Source organism: Callospermophilus lateralis, chromosome 10, assembly GCF_048772815.1.
Source record: "Callospermophilus lateralis isolate mCalLat2 chromosome 10, mCalLat2.hap1, whole genome shotgun sequence".
Lineage (NCBI taxonomy): Eukaryota > Metazoa > Chordata > Mammalia > Rodentia > Sciuridae > Callospermophilus > Callospermophilus lateralis.
This window is the reverse complement of record NC_135314.1, coordinates 55,512,533-55,539,881: the sequence shown is the minus strand read 5'-3', so window position 1 is coordinate 55,539,881 and position 27,349 is coordinate 55,512,533. Positions and strand designations below refer to the sequence as shown.

Genomic DNA, 27,349 nt, shown 5'->3' with positions numbered 1-27,349 from the left:
ATTTAGGGTTAGGAAGTATCCAGTTTCAGGCGTTCACTGGGGGTCCTGGAACATATTTTCCACAGAGAAGAGAGCACCGCTGTATTTGGAAACGAGTTTTATAAATATAATTAAGGATTGAGATTTCAATTTAAGCTCTTAAGATCATAAAATGAGATTACAGTTTTGGTTCCAGATGAGATCATTTTGGATTTAGGGTCGGCCCCTAAATCCAGTGACGGATATTTCTATGAGAGAAAGGAAAGGAAGGGAAAGGAAAGGAAAAAAGAGATTTAAGTCATAGAGCCACAGGGAGAGGCCATGCGAAGTCAGAGGCAGAGAATGGAGCACTGTTGCCCTGAGTGGAGGAAACGCAGAGCCACTGGAAGCTTCGAGAAGCAAGCAAGGATTCTTCTCTAGAACCTTCCGGGAGAGCAGAGCGGTGTCCATAGCCTGATTTCCATCAGCAGCAGAATAGCTCTCCTCTGGAGAACTGTTGGCTGGTGTTACCCCATTTCTTGCCCCCAATTCATCCCTGAAGGTCCCTCTGATCACATTGACAATCAGGCTACCTCCTTCACTGGGGTGCCCATCTGCTGACTCTGGGAACCTGGTCCCAGACTTTCCTTAACCACCACAAGCAAGAGCCCCATGAGCTGAGGACCCTGTCTCTGAAATGCATGCTTTTCTTGGGTGTGCCCAGTCCACTAGCCCGGATTGTGCTCATAGTGAGGGGAGACCTGTGGGGCAAGGGAGCCCCCTAAATAGAAAAATTGGGTTTCTGCTTGGATGAGGTGTCTTAGTCTGTTTTCTGTTGCTGTAATGAAATACCTGAGATTGGGTAATTTAAGATATAAAAAGAATACCTCATTTTGGCTCATAGTTCTGGAGGCTGGGAAGTCCAAGAGCTTGGCCCCAGCATCTACTCATCTTCCCGTGAAGGCCTCACACTGCTTCAACTCCTGGTGGAAAGCAGAAGGCACAGGCAGAAGAGAAGAAAGGTGACCAAGTCCCTGAGCTAGCTGATCCACTCTCCACTCCATGAGAACGGCGTGACCATTTGTGAGGCTGTTGCCCTCTGTCCCCTACACCTCCCACAAGGCCCCACCTCCCAAACTGCCCACGAGGGAACTACATTTTCAACACATGAAACTCTGGGGGATGCACCCAAACCATAGCTAGGGGTCTCAGTGCTTTCCCCAGCAGCAGCAAGCTGGGCAGACGTGTCCAGACTTCCAGGGTCACTGGACCATTCAGATGGACAGGGCTTCTGGTGCGGCAGGCAGAGTTTTCTGGGGTGTAAGGGTATTTGGATAACGGGCACAATTCTGGGTGTCTACCATGTGGGGAATCTGGCCTCTTTATCCTGATCCTCAGGGAGGGCTGAGGGCCCTGGCTTCTCCAGGGAGGTCAGATCTTCCGGCAGCAGGGAAAGAACTTGGTGTCACCCCCGCTGATGAGAGCAGCAACTGAGTAAGGCCTGTGGAACCCAAAGAGGAGGGAGCCAAGGTATGGGGGAGGCTTGTGAAAAAGAAAACAGGAGCCAGGCTCAGAGCTCCCGGGGGCCCCAGGGAGCACAGCGCCACCAGCTGCTCAGCAGAAATGACTCCCACGGGAATGTGACTGCCCACCCCAGGCTCTGCAGGAGGCCTGGACTCCTATTCTCCACCTACTGGCCCCTGCCTGACATGCCTTCCCCTCCTAGGGTAATCTCTTCCAGGGCCTAAGCAAGAAAGCAAAGTGGCTACATTGTGTTGGGTTCTGAGAAGGTGTTTTTTTGTGTCAGTAACCCCTGGTGTGGGGTCTAAAGAAGCTCCAAGGGAAGGGGACCCAGCCTGCAGCTGCAGAAGAAGCTGCATCCATCACTCGAGGGACATGCTATTGGCTAGGACTGAGCAGAATGACAGAAACAGGGTCAAGAGCTGTAGGGCTTTGTCGTTTTGTGAGCACTTGAATGGACGGCTCTCTGTTTCTCCGAGGCACAAAGGCAAGAGGATCTCATTGTGGAGCCCCTGCTTTCTGGGCGTACTGGAGAGGTCGACTTGAAGAGCAGGCTGCTTCATGATGTTCAGAAGAGGCGCTAGCCTGTGGCCAGTGTGGTTTGGGCTGTGCCATCCGTGATGCCCATGGGTGACCTGCTCAGGAGCCAGGCTGGGCTACTGCAGCTGGATGTGATTCAGAATGGTGACAAGGAGCTGAGTACTCACCTCAGGGCACCAGGTGGCCCTGGAGCTGAAGTAAAGGCAGTATAGTTAGTATAGTTACAAAGGGTGAAGGTTCTGGAAGCCCACTGGCTCTGCCACTCACCTGCTGGTTGATCATGGGCCAATTATTTAATCTTTCTGTGCTTCATTTTCCTCATTTGTAAAGTGGGAATCTAATGGGGTTGACTTCGGAGAATTACATTAGTTAATATCTGTGAAGAACATGAACAGGGCTTGATGCAGTAGGTGCTCAAGCGCAGCAGGTACTACTGTGCCTCCTGGGCTCCTCTTTCAGCTGATGCCTGTCAACAGGGCAGTCACTCTGCCTTTGGAGCAGAGGCTCATGGGAGAGGCTCTCTGTTCTTCCAGTCCACAAAGCAAACTTGATCAGCTCATCAGAGGTCCTGGGGAGGGAGAGGCCAACCTGTCCTTCTTGGACTCCTTTTCTCTTTAGTTCTGCCTAGATTTCCCCCAGGTTATGTAGTTCTTCTGCTTTAGGATTTTATTTTTTTTATTTTTTATTTTTTTGGTACCTGAGATTGAACCCAGGGGCTCTCAGCCACTGAGCCACATCTCCAGCCCTTTTATTTTTTATTTAGAGGCAAGCTCTCGTCAAGTTGCTTAGGGCTTTGCTAAGTTGCCGAGGCTGGCTTTGAACTCACGATCCTCCTGCCTCAGCCTCCGTCCGGAGCTGCTGGGATTCCAGGTGTGCACCACTGTGCCCGGCTTGCTTTAGGCTTTTCTATGTCAGCTGTCAGATTCACATATAGACATAAAGGTGAGCAGAAGTCCTTGGACAGGGAGCCTTGCCTAAGTCCAGCCCAGTTTACAGAGCCCTGATGGTGACCTGGCCCTATGTCTCCCACCAGCCAGGGCCACCTGTGCTGGTGGGAGACATAGGGCCAGGTCACCCCCACCCCCTTCCCACCTTCCCACCACTCCCCCACCCCTTCCCCCAGTGGTAGCTTTGGCCTAGGGAGAGTCCCATATTCCTAGGGCCTCTGGCAACATTGTCATTATCCTAAAGCATCAAAAGCCCACCCTGAGTCATGTTGCCAGAGGTGTGAGGACATGGGGAGGTGGGGGTGGCTAAGCATGGACCAAATCACTTTTTCTCTTACCCTAAAGCCCTAGTTCATCCTTTCTGGATTTATGCCTTTTATTCCAGACCGTTGGCTTTTACTCCTGCTCCTGGGGCTTGAGAGCCCCTGAGCTTGCTCAAATCTGTGCTCACACCTCTCAAAATACCACTCCACCTCTCCTCTCCTCTCTGTCACAGGGTGTCAGGGGCAGGGCTTGCCTGAGAGGTTCCCATCATTGCTCAGAGGAGGAAATGGGGATCCAGTGAGTGGCAGGGAGAGATGAGGGGACACAGGAGACTCTGTCCCATGCCCACTCTTGCTACCCCAGTGGGAGGAGAGGAGGTTGCCCTCACTACTGGGCCTGGGGTGCAGACCAACCAGGGCTCCCCTGCTGGTGATCGGGGGCATGTGTGCCCAAGTCCCTGGGCGGGGCAGGCACCTGGCTTTGGGAATTGGAAGGAGGAGAAAGCATGGCCTGAGGTCCTGGCTATTGGCCACACCTGACAAGTAACTGTCAAACTTGTTACTCAAGGAAATTTTTGCCTTCAAGGGTTGGAGATACTCTGGCTCTTCTGGGAGTGACCTGTGCACATGTACTAGTTCCTAGGACCTGGAGTTGGGGAAGGGTAAAGTCCTCTAAGGCCTGGATGAGAGGCCTCTGCTCTGATCTTTCCTGAAGCAAGTGCAAGTGCCTTCGACCCTTCAAGAGCCAGGCGGGAGTCCACTGACCCTGCAGACAGGGTAGTATTCTGTCCCTGTTTTATATATAAAAGAGGCTCAAGAAACTGGTGAAAGTAGAAAGTGGAGCAAGAATCAAACTCAGGACTGACTCCAAAGTGTTGCTTAGGGCTTTGCTAAGTGTTGTGATGCTCTGTCTCCAAGGAACAGGCAGGGGTTGGGGAGGTTGGTGCCGGGCAAAAAATAGAACCGAAAGAGCAATAATATAGGGCACTAGAGAGGGGTGCTAGGGGAAAAGAAAGGGAGATAAACCCAGAAGACTGAGGAACACAGAGAATGAGAAATTAAGGGAGGAAATGAAGAAATCAGGCCTTTCTTCATGTTCCTCTGACACTGGGTATGATGCCTGCTGCAATAGAAGACCCTAGACGTGTGTGGCTGTCAATCTAGACGCTCCCAGGGCCACACAAATGAGCACATAGTCCTGGTGGGATGGTCTGGGATACCCTCCTGTCAAAGCGGGCAGCTCCACCCAGTCCCTGTGCCTGGGTTAAAGCAGGAAGGTATGGGGCCAGGGTTGCCAGCTCTTCATCTTTTTTTCAAGAGAAGCAGGAAAATAAACCAAACCAAATTACCTAGGTGCACCCTCTGCTTTATGGCTCTTGTTCATGTGCGGTTCTCACCACTAGATCAAGGGTCGGTGCAGGACTTGTGCAGATCTTGGAGGAGGGGTGTGGTGTGTGGGTGTGTGTTTTGGGGTGGGGTGAGAATTGAGGACTGTGAGGATGAAAACATCCAGATTTTCAGAGAGGAAGGGAAGAGGCTAGGGTCAAAACATTGCCACCCAAAATGCAAAAGGGACATTTTGCCCTTGGCCTTAGAGATGCCCTCTTTCAGCTCTTTGCTCTCTCCAGGGCCAGGGTCCTCAGCTCCCCACAGAGGGATGTAGAGCAGGATATGAGGAGAGGGACAGAGAGTGGCTGGTGAGGCAGGGGGGTGGGATGCCTGGGGGCAGGGGGACGCGGCTCAGAGTAGCTGCTGGGAAGTGAATCACATTTCCGTGTGATGGGTGCAGTTCACACTTTCTAAGGGAGTAAGGAGCCACCAGAGCCTGACTTTTCTAAATATACCAGCCAAGCCAAACAGCTGCCTGGCTCAGAATTGAGATTTATGATAGGAGGCTGGGCAAGCCCCCGGATTCCATACTTGTGGGCTGCGTCCCATGCTACATGTCCCTGATTGGGATGGGGGGTGGCGCAGGGAGCTTGGCCTTACTCCACTCCTGGGTAAATACTTGCAGGAACCCAGGGAAACCCTCACAGGTCCAGGCTAAGCTCCACAAGCTCAGGTCCTGCTGGAGTCCCAGGGAGGACATGCCCTTCCCGCATCAGTACCCCCACCCCAGGGCTGCCTGGCACAGAGACCCCTTGTATTCTCCAAGCTCCCAGATATAGGCAGTATCTACATCCTCCTCCTCAGGGCCTGGATGGGTCTCCAATTCCATAATCACCATGAAAATGCACAGCTGTGGCTCTGCCTTCCCTGGATGAAGCTCAGATCCCTGGAGAAGCAGAAAATTTCCTACTTGGAACCCCCAGAGTACCCTGTGTGCTGTCCCACAGGCTGTGGGTCAGGGGCAAGAGGAGTGGTTCCATTCTGCCACTGGCCAACCATGGCCCTCTCCTTTCTTAGCACCAGTTTTTGACTCTGATGGAGCCTGGAGGTGATGATGCCTGCCTGAGGCCCCTTCGGCTCAGATACGTTGTTTCCCTTGTGCATGAGGCTGGATAGGGGCTTGGGACTTAGTGGCAGGGACAGCCTTCCACCGAGCTGGAGGAGCCGCTTGTCCTCTCCTCTCTTTTGCTGGGAGGTAGAGCAGGAGCTGCTGGCTGCAGTGCTCAGGGCCTGCTGCAAGGCTCGGGAGAGCTGTCAGGGACAGCTGGGGCCTGATCAGCTGCCCAAGTGCTGGGGAGAAGAGGCAGAGATGACCCAAGAAACGTGGGCTTCAGCTGTGCTCTGAGATGCCCTTGGCATGCAGCACACACCTCGGCAACCCAGCCCTGGGCAGGGGCTTTGCTCCTGGGCTGCTGCAGATAAGCAAGCTACAGGCCTTCAAGAACCTTGGAAGCAGAGGCCCAGCTGTCAGCAGCTTTGCCTGAGGAAAAAGCTGGGTCTGGAGAAAGCTTTGAACTCAGCCCACCTGCTTCATGCTCAGATCAGAGGCAGTAACCTAGGATCCAGGAGGTGGAGGCCCCCAGGAACTTGTCCTCCCTCAGCACGACTGTGCTGCTGGGGGAACTCAATTTAAGGGTACCCCAAGGGCTCACAGAGGACTACGAATCTCTCAGGAGCCAGCTTCCAGGAGACTTATTTATTTATATTATTTGTAATATGCAATGCTACCCATGCTGGCCTCAAACTTGCAATCCTCCTGCCTCAGCCTCCCAAATAGTGGGGCTTACAGGTGTGTGCCACCACCTCTGGCCAGAACCACCTTTTAAACATGCAAATCTGGGGTTGTTCCCATGTAGACGCCTTCAGAATCTGTTGCTTTTGGGGTGAAGCCCAGGCTCCAGAACATGACCCACGATCCAAAGACCTTCTCTGACCTGTACCTGATTATGTCCCCAGTCCCTCTGCTGCCCCTAGTCTGAAAGGCTAGCAGGTACTCAGGGGCTTGGCTCTTCCTCCTGGCCTTTGCCAGCACAGTCCCTCTGCCTCAACAAGGTTCGTTCCCTCCCCACAGTCCCCCTGCCAGTCTCCCCACCCGGCTGACTCCTTCTCATCCTTCCTTCTGCTGTGGCGGTGGCCTCCACGAAATGTCTGCTCAAGAGCCAAGCCTGGCTCTGGCACCCTTCCTGGGTGTCTCCACAGTGCCAGGGTTGCACAGAAAATAAAATAAAACAGGAGACCAGTTAAATCTGAATTTCAGATAAACAATGGAAAATGCTTTAGCATGTCCTTGCAGTTTAATAATTTGCCAAATCACTGTGACCTTGCCACCTTTCTCCATCAGAGTCCTCATTGCCATCTCTTCTAACCTGTTTACCTGTCAAGATTGTGAGCACCCCGAGGGAGAACTTTTCCAGGCGTGTGTACCCCTGAATCTCAATGCCAGAGACAGTGATGCACACCCGTAATTGCAGCAACTTGGGAGGCTGAGGCAGGAGGATCCTTAGTTGAAGACCAGCCTGGGCAATTTATCAAGACCCTGTCTCAAAAATTTAAAAAAATAAATAAAAAGGGCTGGGGGTGTAGCTCAGTGGCAGAGCTTGCCTAGCACGCTCGAGGCCCTGGGTTTAATTCCCAGCATGGCAAAAAAAAAAAAAAAAAAAAAAAAGTTGTTCTGATTCTTTTGTGGAGGATGGATGGGGAAGAGTGGCAGCTGAGAGGCAGGTTAGGAGGCCTCTACTGTCCAGAGACAGTGGCTTGGACAGGAGGGGAGGCCGTGGAGAAAGCAGGTTGACTCAGTCTGTGCTCAGGAGATAGGATCAGCAGGACTTAGCAACTGACTAAGTGCAGAGAGGCACAGGAAAGGAAAGGTGGCTCTTGGGCTCTTGCCTTGAGTGGTTTGTGGACGAGGAGCATTCAGAAGGGGAAGGCAGAAGAGGAAGAGGAGGAAAAGGAAGATTGGTGGCTGGGGGAGGGTGAGCTTCATCGTGGATGGACTGAGCTCAGGGTGCTGATAGATCCCTGGTGGAGATGGCTGGAGAGCTCTGAAGCAGACACATGCCAAGGCACAGGTCTGGGCATGGAGATGGAGCGTGAAGCTGCAGGTGAACCAGTCTGAGCAGGTGGCCCTGAGTCTGAGCACCATTTCTTCCCTAGCACTTAATCCAGTGCCTTCTGAATTTTCTTAGTGGTAGCAGAGAGACTGAGAAAAGTTGGCCTAGGAGGAGGGAGAAAACCAGAAGAGCGGCCACGCAAGAAAAAGAACATGTAAAGAAAGATGTAAATGAACACGAAAAGCTGCTGTTGGGGAGGACTGCTAGCTCCCTGGGAAGGAATCCAAGGTCCTCCTCACTCTTCCCCAGCCTCTTTGCTCCTCCCCGAGGAAGAGGAATGCTCATCTTAATGTTCAGAGTCAGATTCTGATGGAGCTCCATTTGCTAGTGGGAGTGAGAGGAGCTGACGGCATTAAGAGGTCGTATCCAGGGTGTGTCTCTCTCCATCTTCCAGTCCTAAGTGGTAAGTAGAGCGGGGCTGCTCTCCTTGTCCCTGGATGCTCTCCTGTCCCTCCTAGCGCAGGCCTCTGCCAGCCAAGGCCAGCTTTGTGCCAGGCACGGTGGCATAGACACTCCATCTGTATGTCTCCTTCCCTGAGCTGGGGGCATGTTGGATCAGTCCTTCTCTTCGTCCCGGGGTTAAGACCTGAGTGCTGGGTGGGGTGAGTTGAGCAGGACTCAGAGCCTCCTTCAGCCACTACCCCTCACTGGCTCATGGAAGAGTTGGTTCTGAGTTTCTTCTCAGTCAACCAGAACTCTACCCTGGGGTTCAAGACACAGTCAACCGTAACAGTTTTTGCCTGCTTTCCACTGATTCTTTGTGTGCCTTCACTGGGGATGCAGAGGATAAATGAGAATCCTAGGACAGGACTGTGTATCACCCTCACCCCAGTCCACTCTAAAACCACACCACTACTTCTTTTTCCAGCAGGACTGCCCCCCTTTTCAACCATAAGACAAGGACTAAAAAGTATACATTAGATTCCATAACAAGGAGGCCACTAGTGACCTGGAACACAGTCATGTCAGAAGGTTGGAGTGAGAGGAAGAGAGTGGCAGGTGATAGAAGTCCTTGTAGCCAACCCTTCCAGACAACAGGAGAGAGGTGGGAGTGGTGGAGGACAAGGGGTCAAGGCCAAGACGGGAAGAGCTGGCGAAGTGGAAGCACAGAGAAAGAGCGGTAGTGACAGAGGGAGCTCCTGAGAAGGGGTGGATGGAAACATCTAGAGCACAGGGATTAGCCTTGGATAAAGGGTCACCTTTTCCTTTCTAACAGGAGGCAAAGGTCGAGTCCAGGATGGGCAAATTGATAGATTTGGTACCAAAACACTGAAGGGGATGGCTACTTTCTGTGAAACAGGCAACAATATCCTGGGCTGAGACTAAGTCAGACCTCAGGAGGATGGAGTTTAAAGGGCATCATGGACAGTGTGCAGGCAGCCCCAAGGATCAGGCGCAGGGGACAGATCCCGGTTTGATTCTGATGGCACCATGGGGGCTGCTGGTCCCAGGCTGATTTGCTCAGATGGACAAGTTCACATTCACTGGTGTCACTGTTCACATTCATTGGAAAGCAGCAAATGGCAGACTCCCTCCAAGGGATGTTGACACCTGTTTTGTTGGGCTGGGGACTGAACCCAACTCCACCACTGGGCTACACTGTCAGACCTTTGTATTTTTTCCTCTCAATTGTTCTAATTATTTGTCAGACCTTTTTATTTTATTCTGACACTGGGTCTTGCTAAGTTGCCTAGACTGGCCTCAAGCTTGCGATCCTTCTGCCAAGTGGCTGGGATTGCAGGTGCAGCCATCACATCTGGCTGACACCTAGGTTCTTAACCTAGCAATTCATTTACTCTTTGATGATGGCGGTATATACACAACAAAACCCTTAGAAACAAGGGGTAATCTTCCTGGATCCCAGGCAGAGCCTGCATCTCTAATTTTCTCCTTAGATAGTCAATATCCCCTGATGGGGAAAGCTGCCGGCGACAGATGAGTATTTTTCAAGGTGTGTTCAGGGAGCCTTAGCCCTGAAGATGTTTCAAGGATAAAAGTGAAAAATAGGTTTGGAAAATACTGCACAGCACCCCCTCTCTTAGATATTCAAGATATTAGCAGAAGAACTTTGTTTTAGTGCTTAAATCACAAACCCCTCTCCCTAACATGCCCATATGCCCATCATCACTCAGGGCAAGCTGTGGTTGATGGACATTATCTGTTTCCACAGCCCCTTGGTTATATATGTGATAGGTTCAACACTGCTGTCATTTAAACAGCTATCTCTAGAAGACTTTCCGTCTGTTAAAGAGAATAATCCATGGCATGGAGAGAAGCATTTAAATCTGTGAGAAAACCTACAGTCCAAGAGTCAAGTTAACTCAAGTCCAGAGTGTCCTGAACACACTGCAGACAGGCATTCTCGGGGCCAGACACGGCCTTATAAGGTGGCCTGACATTTTCTCATGGCCCAAGGCGGACCTCCAAAAATATCCAGAGACAGAATAAGAGTGGGAACTGACCTCCCTGGACATTTTAAACAAGCCAGCTCTCCACTAAAGAAGAGAACTAACACCTGCTTTGTGAGCCTGCTCCCAAAACTCTCAGCTTTTCAAAACCTAGTAGGTTTTTTCAAAACCCTGTAGGGTCTGCAGTGGAGGGTGCTGTGACCAGAAAACTGGCCTCAAAGCATGCACAGACGCTGCTTTGCTTTAAAAAAGTGCTATTTCCTGTTCTCCTCCAGAATGTGCTTTAAAACCTACCTTTGCTTTATATGGACAATGAAGATTCGTGACTAATTATCATTAGTGTGCCTTTCTGCCCCTCTGCATCCTTGGGCTGTTGCTGTTTTCCAAACTCGTTCAGCTCTCAGAGCCCAGATCACTTGGGAGGTGCTGCCCCCTAGTGGGAAGGCCTGGCTACAACAACACAGAGGCGGAAATGGCGTTCCTGGCAGAGTTGGAAAAGCATGTGGATTGCATCCACCCAAGGCCAAAGATGCATGCGAAAGCAATGTCTTGGGAGTAAGTGCATACTCTGAAGTTAGGGGATACAAATGTGACATACAAATGTACAAAAAGCATAAGATGACTTGTGAAATAGGCTCTGGGTGGTTAAACACAACAGCCTTGGGGCCAGGGTTGTGACTCAGTGGTAGAGCGCTTGCCTAGCATGTGTGAGGCACTGGGTTCCTCGGCACCACATAAAAATAAACAAATAAAACAAAAGGTATTGTGTCCATCTACAACTAAAAAAAAAAAAAAATTAAAGAAAAAACAGCCTCTCACATTTTTATTTTTGCTCATCAAATGAGAGACATTTAGGATAATTGCTTTTTCTGGGAAACGTCTTTTTCTTGGTACTGGTGATTGAACTCAGGGGTGCTTTCTGAACCCACCGAGCCTTGTTTCTTATTTCAAGTTGCTGAGGCTGATCTGGAATTTATGATCTTCCTGCCTCAGCCTCCTGAGTCACAAGGATTAGCACCTGCAGGAAAAGAGATTATTTTTGGTGACAAGACTTGCTCCCATACACTAAGGCTACCTCTCAAAATGAAAGAAAGAAAAAAAAAATTAAAGAGTCCCTCACATGTTTAAGAGAAAGTGTTGTTCAAAAAACTACATAGTTCTCTCTTCTGACTTTGGTTCTCGGTGCAGACAGGGAAATGTTAATAGGTATGGCTATTTTTGGTAATAGTTGCTTAGAACAGTTTCTTCACCACAAAACTGTGACAATGAGCCAGCTTATTTGTGAGGCTGGGATTTAAAAAAATAATAATATGAGGAATTGCAAAACTAGTTTTCATTCTTGTTAAGAGGAACAGAACAACACAGTGGTATTTTTGGAATGCTGTGTGTAACAGTGGGTCTCTTAATTATACCAATGGTAGTTCCTCCAGGCTAAGGCTTATGTTAACATAGTACACATAATTGCCACAAAATAGGACAATGACAAATCCAAAAGCCCTGGTTTCTCATTACCACGTAAGATTGTAAAGGTTGTATTTGTTGGGGAGCCTCGATTCTGAACGTGACCACCTGTTACTCAGTTTCAGTTGCGATAATCCTATTTCTTATATATAAGGAGCCTACCTGTGAAAGTGGACTGACTCCACACAGGGAGAGGGCTACCTGACTGCTGTGCTGGGAAGGTCCAGGCTGTGAGCAGACAGCATGTAGGATGGCACCATTGCTCCCACACTCTTGGGCAATGGTGACAGTTACCTCTGAGAAAGCCTGGGAAGATGTAGGTGGGAGCCTAGTGCTGCTGTAAAGGGGGTCACCTGCCTACCACATGGGAACATTGTGAGGGGAAGAAAAGCTGGAGGGTCAGAAGTGACCTAGCTGTGAATACCCTACCAGGTCCTTTCCATCACTTCTGTGCACTTGGCAGTCAATTAGCTCCTAGGAACATTCTGGATTTGAAGACATTTTGAGGATGCTCTTGACCACATCTAGTTTTTGTATATGATGAACACTGCCAGACAACAGTATCTTACCACTCAACTTACATTAAAAAATTTATGCTAAAAACCCCCAAACAAACAAAAAAACCCCCAGCCAGGCATGATGTTGCATACTTGTAGTAATTCCAGTGACCAGAGAGTCTGAGGCAGGAAGACTGCAATTCAAAGTCAGCATCAGCAACTTTTGCAAGACCCTAAGTAACTTTGCAAGAGCTTGTCTCAAAAAAAAAAAAAAAAAAAAAAAAAAAAACTACTGGGGATGTGGCTCAGTCCTTAAGCATCCCTAGGTTCAATTCCTGGTATGAACAATAACAGCAACAAAACAAAACAAAACCTAAAAAAACCCAAAACAAACAAAACAAAAAACCTCATTCTAAGACAAGGGCTCTCAACCTTTTGCTGATTAGTTTCCTAGCATCCCTGGTTACTTACAGGAGGAATACTTTATCCCTCTGGAGCAAGCTTGCAGACTGGCAGGGAAGGATGACTTTCTGGAGATGTCTTATGTTTATTTTTCCTGTAAACTCAGAACCATTAAGAACAGCAGAAATATATGCCTGTAATCCCAGCGGCTTGGGAGGCCTCAGACTCCCAAGGAGGATTGTGAGTTCAAAGCCAGCCTCAAAAATGGTGACGTGCTTAGCAACTCAGTGAGACCCTGTCTCTAAATAAAATACAAAATAGGGGTGGGGATGTGGCTCAGGGGTTGAGAATGCCCTTGAGTTCAAGTCCCAGTACCAACAACAACAACAACAACAACAACAACAACCACACACACACACACATAAACACACACACAAAAGATTTTCAAATTATCAAAGAAAGAGCTGGTGTCTATAACTGAACTGAAACTTCCACATTCTTGAAACACTGCATTCAGCAAATCCAGGCAGAGCACACACCAATTTATTTTGAAATGCAACACAGATCAGTATTTTATGAATACAACTTATTACTACATTAACATTATCAGGTAAAAACAGCTTTCAAATGCATGCATAGAAAGTTTAAGCATAGTCTTTGAACTCCTTATTTCTAAATATACAAAAAATACATTTAAATTATATAATTTTAGTGAATCAAAGACTTATAAAATTACAATTTTGGTTTTCACAACATAGAAAAAATACAAAAATGATTATATATCTGGTTGTATAATTTTTTTACCCAAATTTCAAAGGAGCACTGTGTATTGAATTTGATGTTTTAGAATGGTTGATCTGAAACTCAGAACTGAAAACAATGCTCAGGTTGGACCACATCGACACCAGCCTTTTATTAGAACCGCATAACCAATACAACAGGGTCAGGAGGGCCTGATTCCCTACGTGCCTCCTGGGCTCCACACCTTCCTTCCCACCCAAAGCCTGCTTTAGAGGCACTTCCCCATGTGGGAGGACAGTGCTCTATTCCACATGGAGCCTCTGACTGTGGTGGGGACAGTGTGATGAGATCCCAACCCCAGCAAGCAGAATGCAGCAAGATGCAGATCAGCAGCTTGTGTCTGTGAAGCTGCCGTAAACCTCAAAGCACACCTCAAAGGGGCCCCAGTGGGGGTCTGCAACAGCAATCTGGGGGCACTGGGAAGACGATGTCTTTGACTATGCACTGAAATTAAACTGCTAAGTCTGACAAAATACCCACTGAACATCACCTTCCTTGTTCACACTTCATAAGAAGATGTGACATCTGGTGGGGTTGGATGTGCTCAAATTTATAAAAGAACACCACCACTTCAAAGGAGGAATTAACTTGTGTTAGGGAGAAAAAGAAAGTGACTGAGAGAGGTTACGGAAGGACACAGTGACATGCCTTACTTATCTGCCATAAGTATTTGAAACTCTGATGTACAAAACGCACGTGGGGGGTTGAGACCCTTTTGGAAAAGGGAGTTGTTTGCTATGTCCTCATTGCCAAAGTTCAATCTGATGTAATCCCACTGTAGGCAGTACAATATTTTCCATAAATGTGACAAATGACAATAGACCTGAATGAAACTCCCGTCCTGCAATGCTGGAAAACCTGCCCTTTCCACCCCACCTTCAGCAACGATCCCAAAACCAACGGAAAAAATCTTAACCAAATCCAGTTATGAGGCTGATATGATACCCAAGCTGACGCTATTTTACAGTAGAAATACATTTTGGAAAAGTATGAAAAGAAAAAAAAGCATAAAAACAAATTTCCCACATGTACAAGAATAGATCTAACTCAAGTGTTGACTTGGCCAAGTAGAATCTTAATGTTTGATTAAAAAATAATTTAGTATACACCTGCCCGCATGAGCTCTTCAAGCTTTTATGGAAAAAAAAAAAAGGATTTAAAAATTTCATTTTAAATTAACATTTTTCTAATATTATCAATTATATTTTAAGTGACATTTACTCATCTAAGCTAGACTTTTAAAGATCAACAACTAAAAGAAGAAAAAATAATGAAGAAGGAAAAAAGCTCCATAAAGATACTATGTTTATAATCTAAGCTGTGTTATCAATCTCATCTTGGGTTTACATTTTCATTCAACCCTTTCTTGGGTTTTAATGCACAACTGAACAATTAAATAGCATGAAGACATAGCACTGTCCACAGGACCAAACTATTCTGTGGCTGCTCCAACATGCAGAGATGATCTGCTTTTAGCTCACGACTGTCCATTTAGAACATAAGCTGCCTCTGAATCGACAAGTTGGTGGGAATTAACACAGGACCATAGTTAGGCAAATTATCTAGACAGAAGAGTGAATTAATAATTAAATAACAATATATAAAGCCATTCCTGAATGCTTTCCCAAACTACATTTCCAAAGCAACACCTTCTATATGCTTTTAATAATAGACTCCCTGCTCCTATGTGATGAGATGGGTTTCGAGTCCATAAATGAGAATAGCTATTGGCAGATACATTACTCAGAGGTGCTCTGCAAACAGTACTGGGCAAGGTACTTGTCACTTACTAGCTATTGAGTTTTACCTCTCAGAGAACTGTCATTTATTAAAATAAGATTGAGGCCGAGCTCCAGGTAAGTTAGGTTCTTTACAATATACACATACTTATTAAATTCAAGCACATTTCTTAGTGGCAGGCAGTAATGACTCAACTGAAAACAAACAGAAAGGCTCTAGTGGTTTTCTGTTTAAGGGCACTACCCCAAAGCTTCACAGGCATATACGTTTTAGAATTCATTCACTAGATATGAGGAGCTAGGTCCCAGCCATAACTTCAGAGCATTCCAGAGAACAAAGTTTGCCGCTTCAAAAATACAAATAGTTTTTCCAGCATGCAGTCAAGCATTTTCAGAAGGGAATGCGAACGCACTGCAGGCTGCAGTGCAACTCCGCTGCCAGCTGGGCAGTCAGCTGGTGCAACTTCAATGCTCAGACTGTAACTCTCAAGTAGTTAGTGTTACAGACCTTTATTTACCAGATACAGGAAGGACATAGGAGATAAAATGCCAAATCCCTTTCTAGCGCCTTCGTGAATATTGGGATCTTCTGGTTGGAAGAGCATGCGGAAATGGACCGGCAAGGACATTGTATGTAACAGCCTTTTTTTTTCTTTTCTTTTTCTTTTTCTTTTTTTTTTTTATAAAATCCCAGGCCCATGTGACACTGGATTTTGGTTTTTGTTTTGTTTTAGTATTTTAAAAATAGTTCTTACTTATATTCTATGAAACGTACTGGGAACTCAAAAAGTCTGCAGCATTTTTTGATCATTGAAAAGTTTGGTTGGGGGGGGGGGTGCAGAAAGCCGGAACTATTCAAATTTCTTGTGTTCTTCAGTATGAGAAAGGATCTTTCTTCTCTGGTGTATCATGTGGAAGTATAACTGGGGAAAAACTGAAAGAAAAAAAGAACTGGTTAAGGAGATCATTTAAAACTGCATGCCCTACTTCAGGTGCACAGACTTGTGGAAGGGGAGAAAAACTGAATTATCTTCTCCTGCTTTAGCTAAGAAGAATGGGACAGAGAAGAATGACAGACACTATAGTTGCTATATTACCAACTAAGATGCCGCAGAGCTGCCAAGTAACTTTTTTTTTTTTTTTTTTTAATTGTGTTGCTGGGGCTGGAACTGAGGGCTTCCAGCATGCTAGGCAAGCGCTCTGCCACTGAGCTACATCACCACCAGGCTTGCCAAATAACATTCTTTACAATCTTTTCTATTCTTTTCACATTTATTCTGATTAATTTTACAATAGCTAGGTGAAAAATACTACTGATTGAGTTATTCCTATTTCTTTTTTTTTTTTTTTTAAAGAGAGAGTGAAGAGAGCCTACATCCTGGGAACAAATTTTTACCCCTCACACTTCAGATACAGCCCTAATATCTAGAATATACAAAGAACTCAAAAAATTGAACAATAAGATAACAAATAACCCAATCAACAAATGGGCCAAGGACCTGAACAGGCAATTCACAGAGGAGAACATACAATCAATCAACAAGTACATGAAAAAATGCTCACCATCTCTAGCAGTCAGAGAAATGCAAATTAAAACCACCCTAAGATACCATCTCACTCCAGTAAGAGTGGCAGCCATTAGGAAGTCAAACAACAACAAGTGCTGGCGAGGATGTGGGGAAAAGGGTACACTTGTACACTCCTGGTGGGACTGTAAATTGGTAAGGCCAATATGGAAAGCAGTATGGAGATTCCTGGGAAAGCTGGGAATGGATCCACCATTTGACCCAGCTATCGCCCTCCTGGGACTATTCCCTGAGGATCTTAAAAGAGCGTACTATAGGGATACTGCCATATCAATGATCATAGCAGCACAATTCACAATAGCTAGACTGTGGAACCAGCCTAGATGCCCTTCAATAGATGAATGGATAAAAAAAATGTGGCATCTATACACAATGGAGTACTACACAGCACTACAAAATGATAAAATCATAGAATTTGCAGGGAAATGGATGGCATTAGAGCAGATTATGCTAAGCAAAGCTAGCCAATTCTTAAAAAACAAATGCCAAATGTCTTCTTGGATATAAGGAGAGCAACTAAGAACAGAACAGGGAGGAAGAGCATGAGGAAAAGATTAACATTAAACAAAGACAATTGGGGGGAGAGAGAGGGAGAGAGAAGGGAAAACATATGGAAATGGTAGGAGACCCTCAATGTTACACAAAATACATAGAAGAGGTTGTGAGGGGAAAGGGGGGGGAAACAAGGGAGAGAATTGAACAACAGCACAAGAGGTAGAGAAGGAAGATGGGAGGGGAGGGGAGGGGGGATAGTAGGGGATAGGAAAGGTAGCAGAATACAACAGTCACTAATATGCCATTATGTAAAAAGGTGAGTGTGTAACCGATGTGATTCTGCAATATGTATTTGGGGTAAAAATGGGAGTTCATAACCCAATTGAGTCAAATGTATGAAAGATGATTTATCATGAGCTTTGTAATGTTTTGAACAACCAATTAAAAAAAATAAAAAAATAAAGAGAGAGTGAGAGAGAGGAGAGAGAATTTTTAATATTTATTTTTTAGTTATCGGCGGACACAACATCTTTGTTTGTACGTGGTGCTGAGAATCGAACCTGGGCCACACGCATGCCAGGCGAGCGCGCTACCACTTGAGCCACATCCCCAGCCCGAGTTATTCCTATTTCAAAGAGGAAGAATCCAAGCAACAGAGAAGGTAAGCAAATTGCCCAAGGTCTCACAGCAATTCATTAACAGGGTCAGGACCAGGCTCTAGCTTCCTGACCCTTAGCCTATCCCAGTGCGTCTCAGGGATTGGAAAAAAGGATCTCCCAGAAGCACTTCCTGAAAAAGGTTATTCTTTCAGTGCAAAGACTGAGGAGGAGAAGGAAGCTACAACATTTGATTTGAACACAAGTAAGCCAAGTTTGAATGTAGAAAAAGCCCTAAAAGCCCTTATCAAAAGGAAGCCGGAGCTGGGCACAGTGGCACACGCCTGTAACCCTACCTTCTGAAGAGGCTGAAGCAGGAAGATCACAATTCAAGGCCTTGTCTCACAATTAGAAATTTTAAAAAGAGGGGCTGGGGATGTAGCTCAGTGGTAGAGCATTCCTGGATTCAATCCCCAGCACTGGGTGAAGAGTGTGTGTGTGGGAGAAGTCAGGATCTTAGTTACTGGACCTTCTGTTCTTGGTCATCTCATAGAATAACATGAAAAATGTACTTGTTCTCAAATGAACAGTCTGGTGCTGCCTTCCCAGGGACCATGTGGAAATGGCGGGGGTATTGGTGGCATTTAGCGTGTAGGTCACGGATGCAACAGATAACAGTCCCCAACTAAGAACTGCCCACCCCAAAGGCCTAGTGTCCCTGGTGAGAAATGCCGGTTGGAGCAACCTGGCCTTTTCAGTAACTATAAACTGGGGTTCAATAACTTTGTGAGCAACTCCAGCTGAGATGGCTTTGGTGCTCCTCCTTCCTTCCCCTTCCCAGCGGCTTCAGTATCTGGTTTTTAGACAGTAACCTGTATTTTTGGGGGGGAGGCAATTTCTACTACTGCTAACTCTCCCTGGATAGTTTCTTCCTTCTTAAGTGGATTCCAAATTGGCCAAATTTCAAATGATCCTCCCAAAGTCCTCCAAGACGTCAGGGAGTGTGTCAGGGTTGATCAGCTGCAGGGGAGTCAAGGTGCTGTGCAGCGCTGCCATCCACTCCACTCCCTATCCCCAGGCAGGAAGTATTTAAGAAAAGACACAGAATTTGAAGATAATTTAATAGTGCGAGGTCTATTTTGGTACAAAAGCAAGAAAACTTGACAAGCTCTATAATCTAAAAACTACAAGTAAAGATATAATTAAACCATAAAGTATGTTAATTGTAATCACTTAAAAATGTGGGTCCAGTTACATTTCTAGATTTCCTTTAAGAGAGGAAATCGCTGTGAGCTGGGCATGCTGAGGGATCTTTCCCTGCTTGTGTTTGTGATTTCACTACCCCACAGTGGCTGGCTGCAGTGTCGGGGGAGGATAGTGATTCGCAAGCCCCTGGTGGCACACAGTGAGAAGATAAACACCTTCATTCCTACGGTAAGGGCAGTGGCTGTCCACAGGGTCAGATGGCAGAAAGCGGGCAGCTGTGGCTCCTTCTTCCTTTTGCAAGTCCCAGAGGTTTCTCAGGGCCCGAGGGGAAAGGAGTGTGTGTAACAGGCTAGGGGGCTGGGGTGATTGGGCTGTCTCTACCCCTCCACTGGTGATTTCTTGAGTGGACAGGGCTTTGACCATCTCCACAGTATTGTCTGGAAACAATTCCATACATACAGTCTCTACCTTTAACTACACTTGACTATGCTGAGGACCACTGGAGATCTCTACCCAGCAACAAGCTACTGAGAATATCGACCTTTTGCTCTCCCAATTCGGGAGACATAGAAGGGGAGAGCTGCTGGGTACATGTGTGCCTGTCTGTGTATGCTGTGGGCAAGGTGTGCTCGTGGTCACTGGCAGCCTGCAGAGTGCCAGCTTCTTGGTGTTTCCACCTTGCTCAGTGTTTCTCAACCATTTTTGTCCCCATTTCCGTAACCAATTTTTGCCAATGGGAGGGCAAAATGTAAACAGGACTTAGACATCTGCTGAGTGTGGCACATGCTGTATTGTATTGTCACCGCACATACTACAACTGAAGCACAGCAGGGGAGAAGCGCCTTGCCAGGGACTCCAGGGAACACTAGTGCAAGAACACTCCTGGGGCCCAGGCTCCTAAGCCATAATTTGAGGTACATGTGCAACAATGAATCAGGACCATGAAGGAAAAGTGTTATTTATATAATACATGTAAACCATCTACTTCTAATCAGAAAAGATTAAAGAACCGTAAACTGTAGAAAGACAACCAAATTTGCTAAAGTAGATTGCATGTCAACAGGAACCTCACCCAATTCTGTACTTTCTTCTTAGAGATAAAAAGCATTGGAAAGTTAGAAATGTATAGTTGGTGGGGATGGACTGTACAAACTGGTCTCAGTACTAACAACCTGAACTACTGAAAACAGTGAGTGCCAGCAGACAGGAGCGGGGATCTGCTGCACAAGAGATATTTGGGCTGCCATCTTGCCCCTAGGTGGGGAGTGAGGGATTTGGAGGAAATCTTCAAATCTGAATTTGAAATCCTTCCCTTTTTTCTGCTCTATAAGAATTAAGCTGCCTTTTAAAACGTTACATTAGATTTTAACCTCACCAAGTTCTCTTACCAAAAGGAGGCTGAGACTCGAAAGAGGAGAAGGGGCTGAGGTCGCAGAGTGCTGCTGGAGGACAGTCCTGCCTTGTCTTTAAAAGACAGGTAGCCCTCAGGTCTGTGCTCTCTTTCTTCTTAATCTCTCAAGGTCAAGAAGAAAAATTCTTCAGAACTAGCTATGTCCTTCAGGAATCCTAGCATCATGGAAGGCTGTCCGTGCCTGACCAGCCTTGTCACTACATCAAGAGGGCAGCGAGGGAACTGTGGTTGTAGCTCAGTGATACAGCACTTGCCTAGCATGTGTGAGGTACTGGGTTGATTCTCAGCACTACTTAAAAACAGATAGATAGATAGATAGATAGATAGATAGATAGATAAATAAATAAAATAAAGATATAAAAAAAATACAATAACATTATTAAAAAAAAAGGGCAACAGGAAGAGGAAAAGGCTTGGCAGAGGTTGGTCACTGGGGAGTAAAAAAGACTAGCAGGTGCAGACAGATTTAGGCAGGTCTGGGAAGCTGTTTCTGGCATGAAGGCCTCCTTAGAATAACTGGACATCTTTCAGGCAATCTGAGGTTGGCACCCCTGGATTTCCATCAGTGTGGAAGCATGTTGTTATAGGACTGAGTCCACAAGGCCCTCCCTTCCCTTTCCCAGTTATCCAACCTGGTACATATCTTCTATTCATTCAAAAGCCATGTTGAACTGAAATCAACCCTGGGGTGCCCACGGGAGTGGAAGTGCTCCTCTGAGTGTGCTAACACTGCAGCTGGGCACTGCTGCTCTAGAGACAGGAAAAGGAAACTCTGAGGGAACAAAGAGAGAAAGGTAAAAAACAATGTTCGTTTCTGTTACTTTTTTAGACCCTTCCATGAATGCTTTTTGAGTGAAAATCAACTACCTTTTACATATGGAGAGAGAGGGCCTTTAGGTACACGGTTCTAGCACTACAGAGGAGCACTTGATAATGAATAAAGACTGGAAAATGAATCATGAAGCAGGATCGCGTCCAAGAATTTCTCCAAGATAAACATTCACATGAGATCTGGATGTAGGTTTTTTTCTCACAATGCATGAAATGCAATTTTCCACAGATGGACACAAACATGTTGCTTGTGATTCTTAGGATGATTTGTCCAGATAATGCTGTGGGCTGAAGAAAAATCCATCCCTGTCTGAGTTTAACCTGGGGCGCAGGGGAGACTACAGTATCTTCTATAGACTAAGATAAAATTCAAAGTTGCAAGAGCTGCAGTAAGAGCCAAGTGAGAAGAAACATTAGCATTAGATATCCTTTGTGTGCAGGAGTCAATTGTAGAATTGACGACCGAATATCAGAACCTTGAGCCACCGGAACTGTCCTCAGAGCCTCAAGCACAGCTTTTCCTCTCTGCCACTATGTTCACAGGCACATTTGATACTCCGTATATTTAAACCTTCAGCAATACTGTTAAAATAACTGGAAACCATCCTGAAGTGTGAACACTGTGTCCTATTCAGAAGGTTTGCATGCTCAACAAGAAAATGAGAAATGTAGAAAAGAAACGTTTTTATTTTGCTATGTTTCTAGTTAACTATCTTAAAATGAAGCAAGACTGCTTACTTTGATATGGTAAATAATGCAAAAGTCTTTTCACAATGTTTTTCCATACCATAATAAACAGTTCTCAAGAGGCAAGAAAATAAAAATCAAGGTAAGGCCTTTAATGGCTTTTTTGTTTTCTACTCAGTACCCCCCCCCCCCCAGTACAGAGTTAATCTATCCTGGTATTCAGTGTTTCAAACCCACACACTGAGAAGGGCTGCATTTTGGCAGCTGTATTGAGAAGAGTTCATCTTTATTCAATTACTAATAGAGAAAATTCCCTTTGACAGTTAGTATTCAATAAAAACCAAAGTGTTCCCAATAAATTAGATTTATATTTACTTGGCTATGCTGCAAAGACAATCAAAGACATTGAACTCTAGTTACTGTAGAGCCAAATTTTAAAATATAAATAAGTATATGCATAACTTTTAACTTACTTGGAATGTAGGAGATCATGACCAGAATCAGGAAGGCATGGTAGTCAAAGGAGAAGTTGTATTTGTTGGGTAAACTGATGGAGTACAGGCCAGCCTGCCTGACAAAGGGCAGAGCTGCGTAGATGGTGAGCAGTTCTCCCGACACTCCCATGGGGTACAGCACGATGAAAAGTGTGTACCTAAAACAAAACAAAATATCTGTAACTGAGGTCAGAAGCCAGCTTTACTAAAAGAGTGCTCCCACCCCTCCAATCAGAACTGGTCTTTTAGAAAGCTATTATTTCTGTATTTCCTGTTTAGCTACTGTCTAAATTCATGTTTTACAAGCCAGTTATTGAAAAGGGTCAACAGTAGATATATGTTTCTGAATGTTTAAAAAAAAAATGAATGTGCCCAGTCAACCTAACTAATAAATAACGTTTCAAAACAACTAAGGTGATGACAGATGCTGGTAAAGCCGGGGAACTAAGTCATGCTTTACAGTGAAGGGTTCCGCCCTGGGGGCTGAGGAGTGGAGCTGGGGGATTGAGAGGAGTTGGGAGGAAGGTGCTACTGTCTAGGAGTTCCTGGAACATATGCCAAGTCTGGTCTGTGGACTGAAGAGATAGCACATCACACATGTTTACTGCCTTCCAAATGCCTGTACATACTATTGTGGAAAATGAAGTATATGTTAATTTTATCCTTAAAAAATTAATAACAGCTTCTGGTTATTAAGCAGTTTTTCAGTTAAAACATACCCCCATGAAAGGTCATGCTGTAGCACACTCTATGATTCCAGCTACTCAAGGGGCTGGGGTAGGAGAACTGCAAGTTTGAGGCCAGCCTGGGTGACTTAATAAGAATCTGTCTCAAAATAAAAAATTAAAAGGGCTGAGGGTTTAGCTCATTGGTAAAGTGCCTCTGGATTCAATCCTGAGCACCAAAAAGAAAAGTTCTCTATGTTTCAAAAGAATTCAGAAAGCAGTTGCTACTCCTTGGAATGAACCTGGAAACCATTCTGAGATATAAGTACTGCTGAAGGAATCAACAGATATGACTTTAAAACACCTTGAGTTGTTTGTGGCTCATAATGAACAATAGATTCCAAACTTCCAGGTATAGGAACTGTGCTGAAAAATCTATGAAGATGAAGGGAAGACACTCCCCACTGTAAACTTAGCTCTCTAAGGATATAGAAAAAGGAAGAATATTCCATAGGTTGTGAAGAAAAATGGGAAAGACCAGCAGCTTGGGAGGCTGAGGCACGAGGATAGCAAGTTCAAAGCCAGCCTCAGCAAAAGCGAGGCACTAAGCACTCAGTGAGACCCTGTCTCTAAATAAAATACAAAATAGAGCTGGGGATGTGGCTCAATGGTTGAATGCCCCTGAGTTAAATCCCTGATTACCCCCCCCCCCAAAAAAAAAGGGGGCAAGAGAATCTTTCCCCAGGTGGTCCATCCCCAGGGGCTTAGGAGGCTGAGACAGGAGGATAGTGAGTTCAAAGCCAGCTTGAGCAACTCAGAGGCCCTAAGCAACTTAGTGAGACCCTGTCTCAAAATAAAATATAAAATGGCTGGGGATGTAGCTCAGTGATCAAATACCCCTGGGTTCAATCCCTGGTACAAAAAAGAAAGAAGAGAATTTTTCCTCAGTAATAACAGCAGGGCTTGGTCTATAACTTCTCCTGCAGCCCAGTATCCAGCTTTCCCAATGGCTGTGTAGGCTGGTTAGTAGATGCTGTGTTTCCCATTCTTCCTCTTTCCTAATAAAAATGTTTATTGCCAAAGATAATACAAATAAAGGATTTCTCATACTTGACATGTTGGAAAGAATTGGATTATGCCTCTAATTTAATCACTGAACTCATATATTGTCTGGTATCCACTGTTTTTCTTCTGTGAAAAGAAGCATTTTGGTTCCAAGTACAATTTGGATCCTTCAGCTTTGTGATACCCCCTAGCCCCCAGTCTTTTTCTAACTCAGAAAACTGCTTACAACTGTCTCGTGGATTTGTTAAGATAAACAGATGAACTATCAGCCTTTTGCCCACATCATAATGAATATTAACTGGTAAAAAAATTAAAGCAAAATAAAACTGATAAGCTAACACTACCATGTAATGTTTGCTATTAACTGAAAATTAATTTAAGAGTCCTAGTTTCTTGGCAAAATTGAGACTGGGAAAATTAACTGGACATGGCCCCAGAACCCTATAATGGCAGAAGTTCATAAACAAACAATAAAATTTGATGATTTGATGGAACAACAATGACCTTCCCCACTCCCACCCTGAAAAAAAGGCTATTACACCAACTCTCCACTGAGCAATTCAACTGAAAAGAATTGATCCCAATAAAGATGACTAACGGTCAAATGTAAAGACTTCTGGACAGTGCTTCTATGACCCTTATCCTGATGAAATCCACAGCCTAGATTTATTCCCGACCTCTGTCTCATACAATTTTATTTTTAGAAACTCATAGGCAATATTTACACAATAAAGGGCAAATGTGGTGATGGATAATTTCAAAGGTTGTCTTCTCTGCATGTACTTTTTTACCTGGCCCATTTGATGAGGTAAGGCAGATGGTTTAATAGACTGAATGTATAAAAGGAGTAACGGATAATTTCCGTGATTGTCCAGGCAATAACAAACAGGAGGACGCTGTCTTCACTCTGAACCTGAAGGGAAAGGAAACAAGTGAAAATGAACACAAGTGTTAGGGTCGAAGCATTCACCAAGTGCAGGGCTGGTGCCAGGCGACAGTCAGTGGTCTCTGCCCTCAGTGGCCGTAGCCAGCACAGAAAGGGCTTGCCAAGTGAAGGCACACGTGCTGATAAGGGACTCAGTTCATCAACAAGCGAGAGCTGCAGGGAAGGAAGGGATGAGCAGTGGCAGACAAGTGATCTGATGCTGGTAGGACCCAGAAGTAGTTAGGTAGGGAAGTCAGAGGCAAACTGGTGAACAGCTTGGGATCATCACATCAATGTGATTTGTGTGAAAACTGGGAATCCAAGGACATTCCAAAGAGGGGGAATGTAATAATTAGAGCTGAGCTGAAGATGAGGCTCATTCACTGGGTAAAATGAATTTGGAGGAGGAAGAGCTACAGACACTGGTCCACTGAGGGCTTCTTCCTAAGACAAGGGCTGGCTTAACTCCCCCATAATTACAGAGGCTTCCATAATCACAGGAGGCACCTAGAGCCAGAACTTTGCCACTGTCAGCCTCCTCTGAATTTGTTTTTATGCTGAAAAAACAATAACTTAAAAAAATACTCCTTAGGTGTTTCACAGGAGACGTTCTTTTGCATGAGAATTTATGGTTGTGGCAATAACTTCCAGTACCCCTTTGCCCCATCCCAGCTGGGCTTATAATGGCCATTTGTTTGCAAATCAATAGTAAGAAACAACCTTACACTGCAATTCACTTTGGTTTCCATGCATCCTAAGTAGTTCATATACTGGATCAGAATAAAAAAACCCGACATGGTAAACTGAACAAATCTCCCAAGATGGATTTTCTCTCCTTCACCCTGAACTGCATGGCAGTCCAGCTTTAACTTTTGCTTCTTTCCATCTGCAGGGTTAATGATTTTTAGCACTTATATTCTTTCTCAGAAAGTGTACATGGAGCGATCCACCTACACAATGAAATAAGTAGTCATTTACATAGCTATTAACTAAATTGCTCTGACAAAGAATTTCATAAATGCACAGTTACTATTCTCTAAAAATAATAAGAATTTTATACTGTCAAGAGCAAGAGTACTTTTTGTTTTCCTGGTGATTTTTTATTAGCCAAAGTCAAGCAAAAACTAAACCATCTTTAAAGCATTCATGTCGAGATTTTTTAATTCTGCCAACAAACCCTTGCTCAAAATCTGTCTATATTAACATAGACATTTGGAGCACAAGGCATTGTGTGTGTATTTTTTAGTCCTCCTCATCTGAAGGTGATATTTTTATAGAAATGGCCAAAGCCCTGCCTAAAGGATTCTGCGATGAAACAAGAAATTTCACCAGGAGTTTGTATTATAAGCCACCTTGAAAACATGGAGTGTGTTTTATCTATCTTTTATTTTCCAAAAGCACTTTATGCTTTTCACAAGTAGGAGCTCAGTAAATATTTGTGGAGTAGAGGAACAAAAATCAGATTACTATAAGGCTCAGTTCCCTTATTTTTGGTGCCTGATAATAGTTTCTGTGTAGTCTTAGTCACCTTAAAGTAGACAGGTAATAAACACATTAAGCCCTCCACACCTCTCATTTTGACCCAGTCTAGAGCTTAGGACATGATCTTCACTGCTGGACACAGAACACTTTTTATATCACTTGAGTCTGCTCTCAGAGCACAGCTGTGAAGACCAGGTTCCAAGTCTTTTAAAAAGGCTGGGGATGGGGAGAATGGCCATTTTGTGCAATGATAACTTCAGATCAATAAGAAATCCATCACTTTTATCATGAAGGGACTTGGACAAAGTCAGAGATTAATTATATCTGATTTGCAGAAAGATAACTTTCCAATAACACAAAACAGAGGCAAAATGTGAAAAATAAGTTAAAAACAGTGAAACTCAAACTAATGTGTGTACACTCAGGTTCACAGTGACATTGTTCACAAAGGTCAAAAACTGGAAGCAACCCAAGTAGCCCTTGATGGATGAAAGAATAGACAAAGGGAGCTTTGTTTTGTTTCAGGGGTGGGGGAGAGGATGGGGGGTGGGGGAGTTTCGGGATTGAACTCAGGGGCACTCAGTGAGCCACATCCCCAGAGCTATTTCGAATTTTATTTAGAGACAGGGTCTCATTGAGTTGCTTAGCACCTCCCTTTTGCTGAGACTGGTTTTGAACTTGAGATCCTCCTGACTATCTCCTGAGCAGCTGGGATTACAGATGTGTACCACCGCACCCCGCTAAAATATTTATACACAGTGGAATATTATCCAGCCTTATAAAACAAATTTGTACACATGCTACAACATAGACAAACCTTGAAGATTATGCTCAGTGAAATATGCCTTCACAAAAGGACAAACATTGTAT

General features: G+C 45.2%; 1 protein-coding gene across 1 annotated transcript in view; it reads right to left on the bottom strand.

Annotated features, from left to right (window-relative positions):
- Nucleotides 1–13,022: 13,022 nt before the first annotated feature.
- The window catches only part of Hacd2 (3-hydroxyacyl-CoA dehydratase 2), a 92,028-nt gene continuing 77,701 nt past the window's right edge, over nucleotides 13,023–27,349 (bottom strand). Inside the window, exons 5-7 of the mRNA XM_076868032.2 lie at nucleotides 24,864–24,985; nucleotides 22,322–22,500; nucleotides 13,023–15,970 (exon numbers count right to left, since the gene is read on the bottom strand). Coding sequence (XP_076724147.1) covers nucleotides 15,888–15,970; nucleotides 22,322–22,500; nucleotides 24,864–24,985 — 384 coding nt within the window. The 3' untranslated portion in view covers nucleotides 13,023–15,887. The remainder of the gene's footprint in view (nucleotides 15,971–22,321; nucleotides 22,501–24,863; nucleotides 24,986–27,349) is intronic.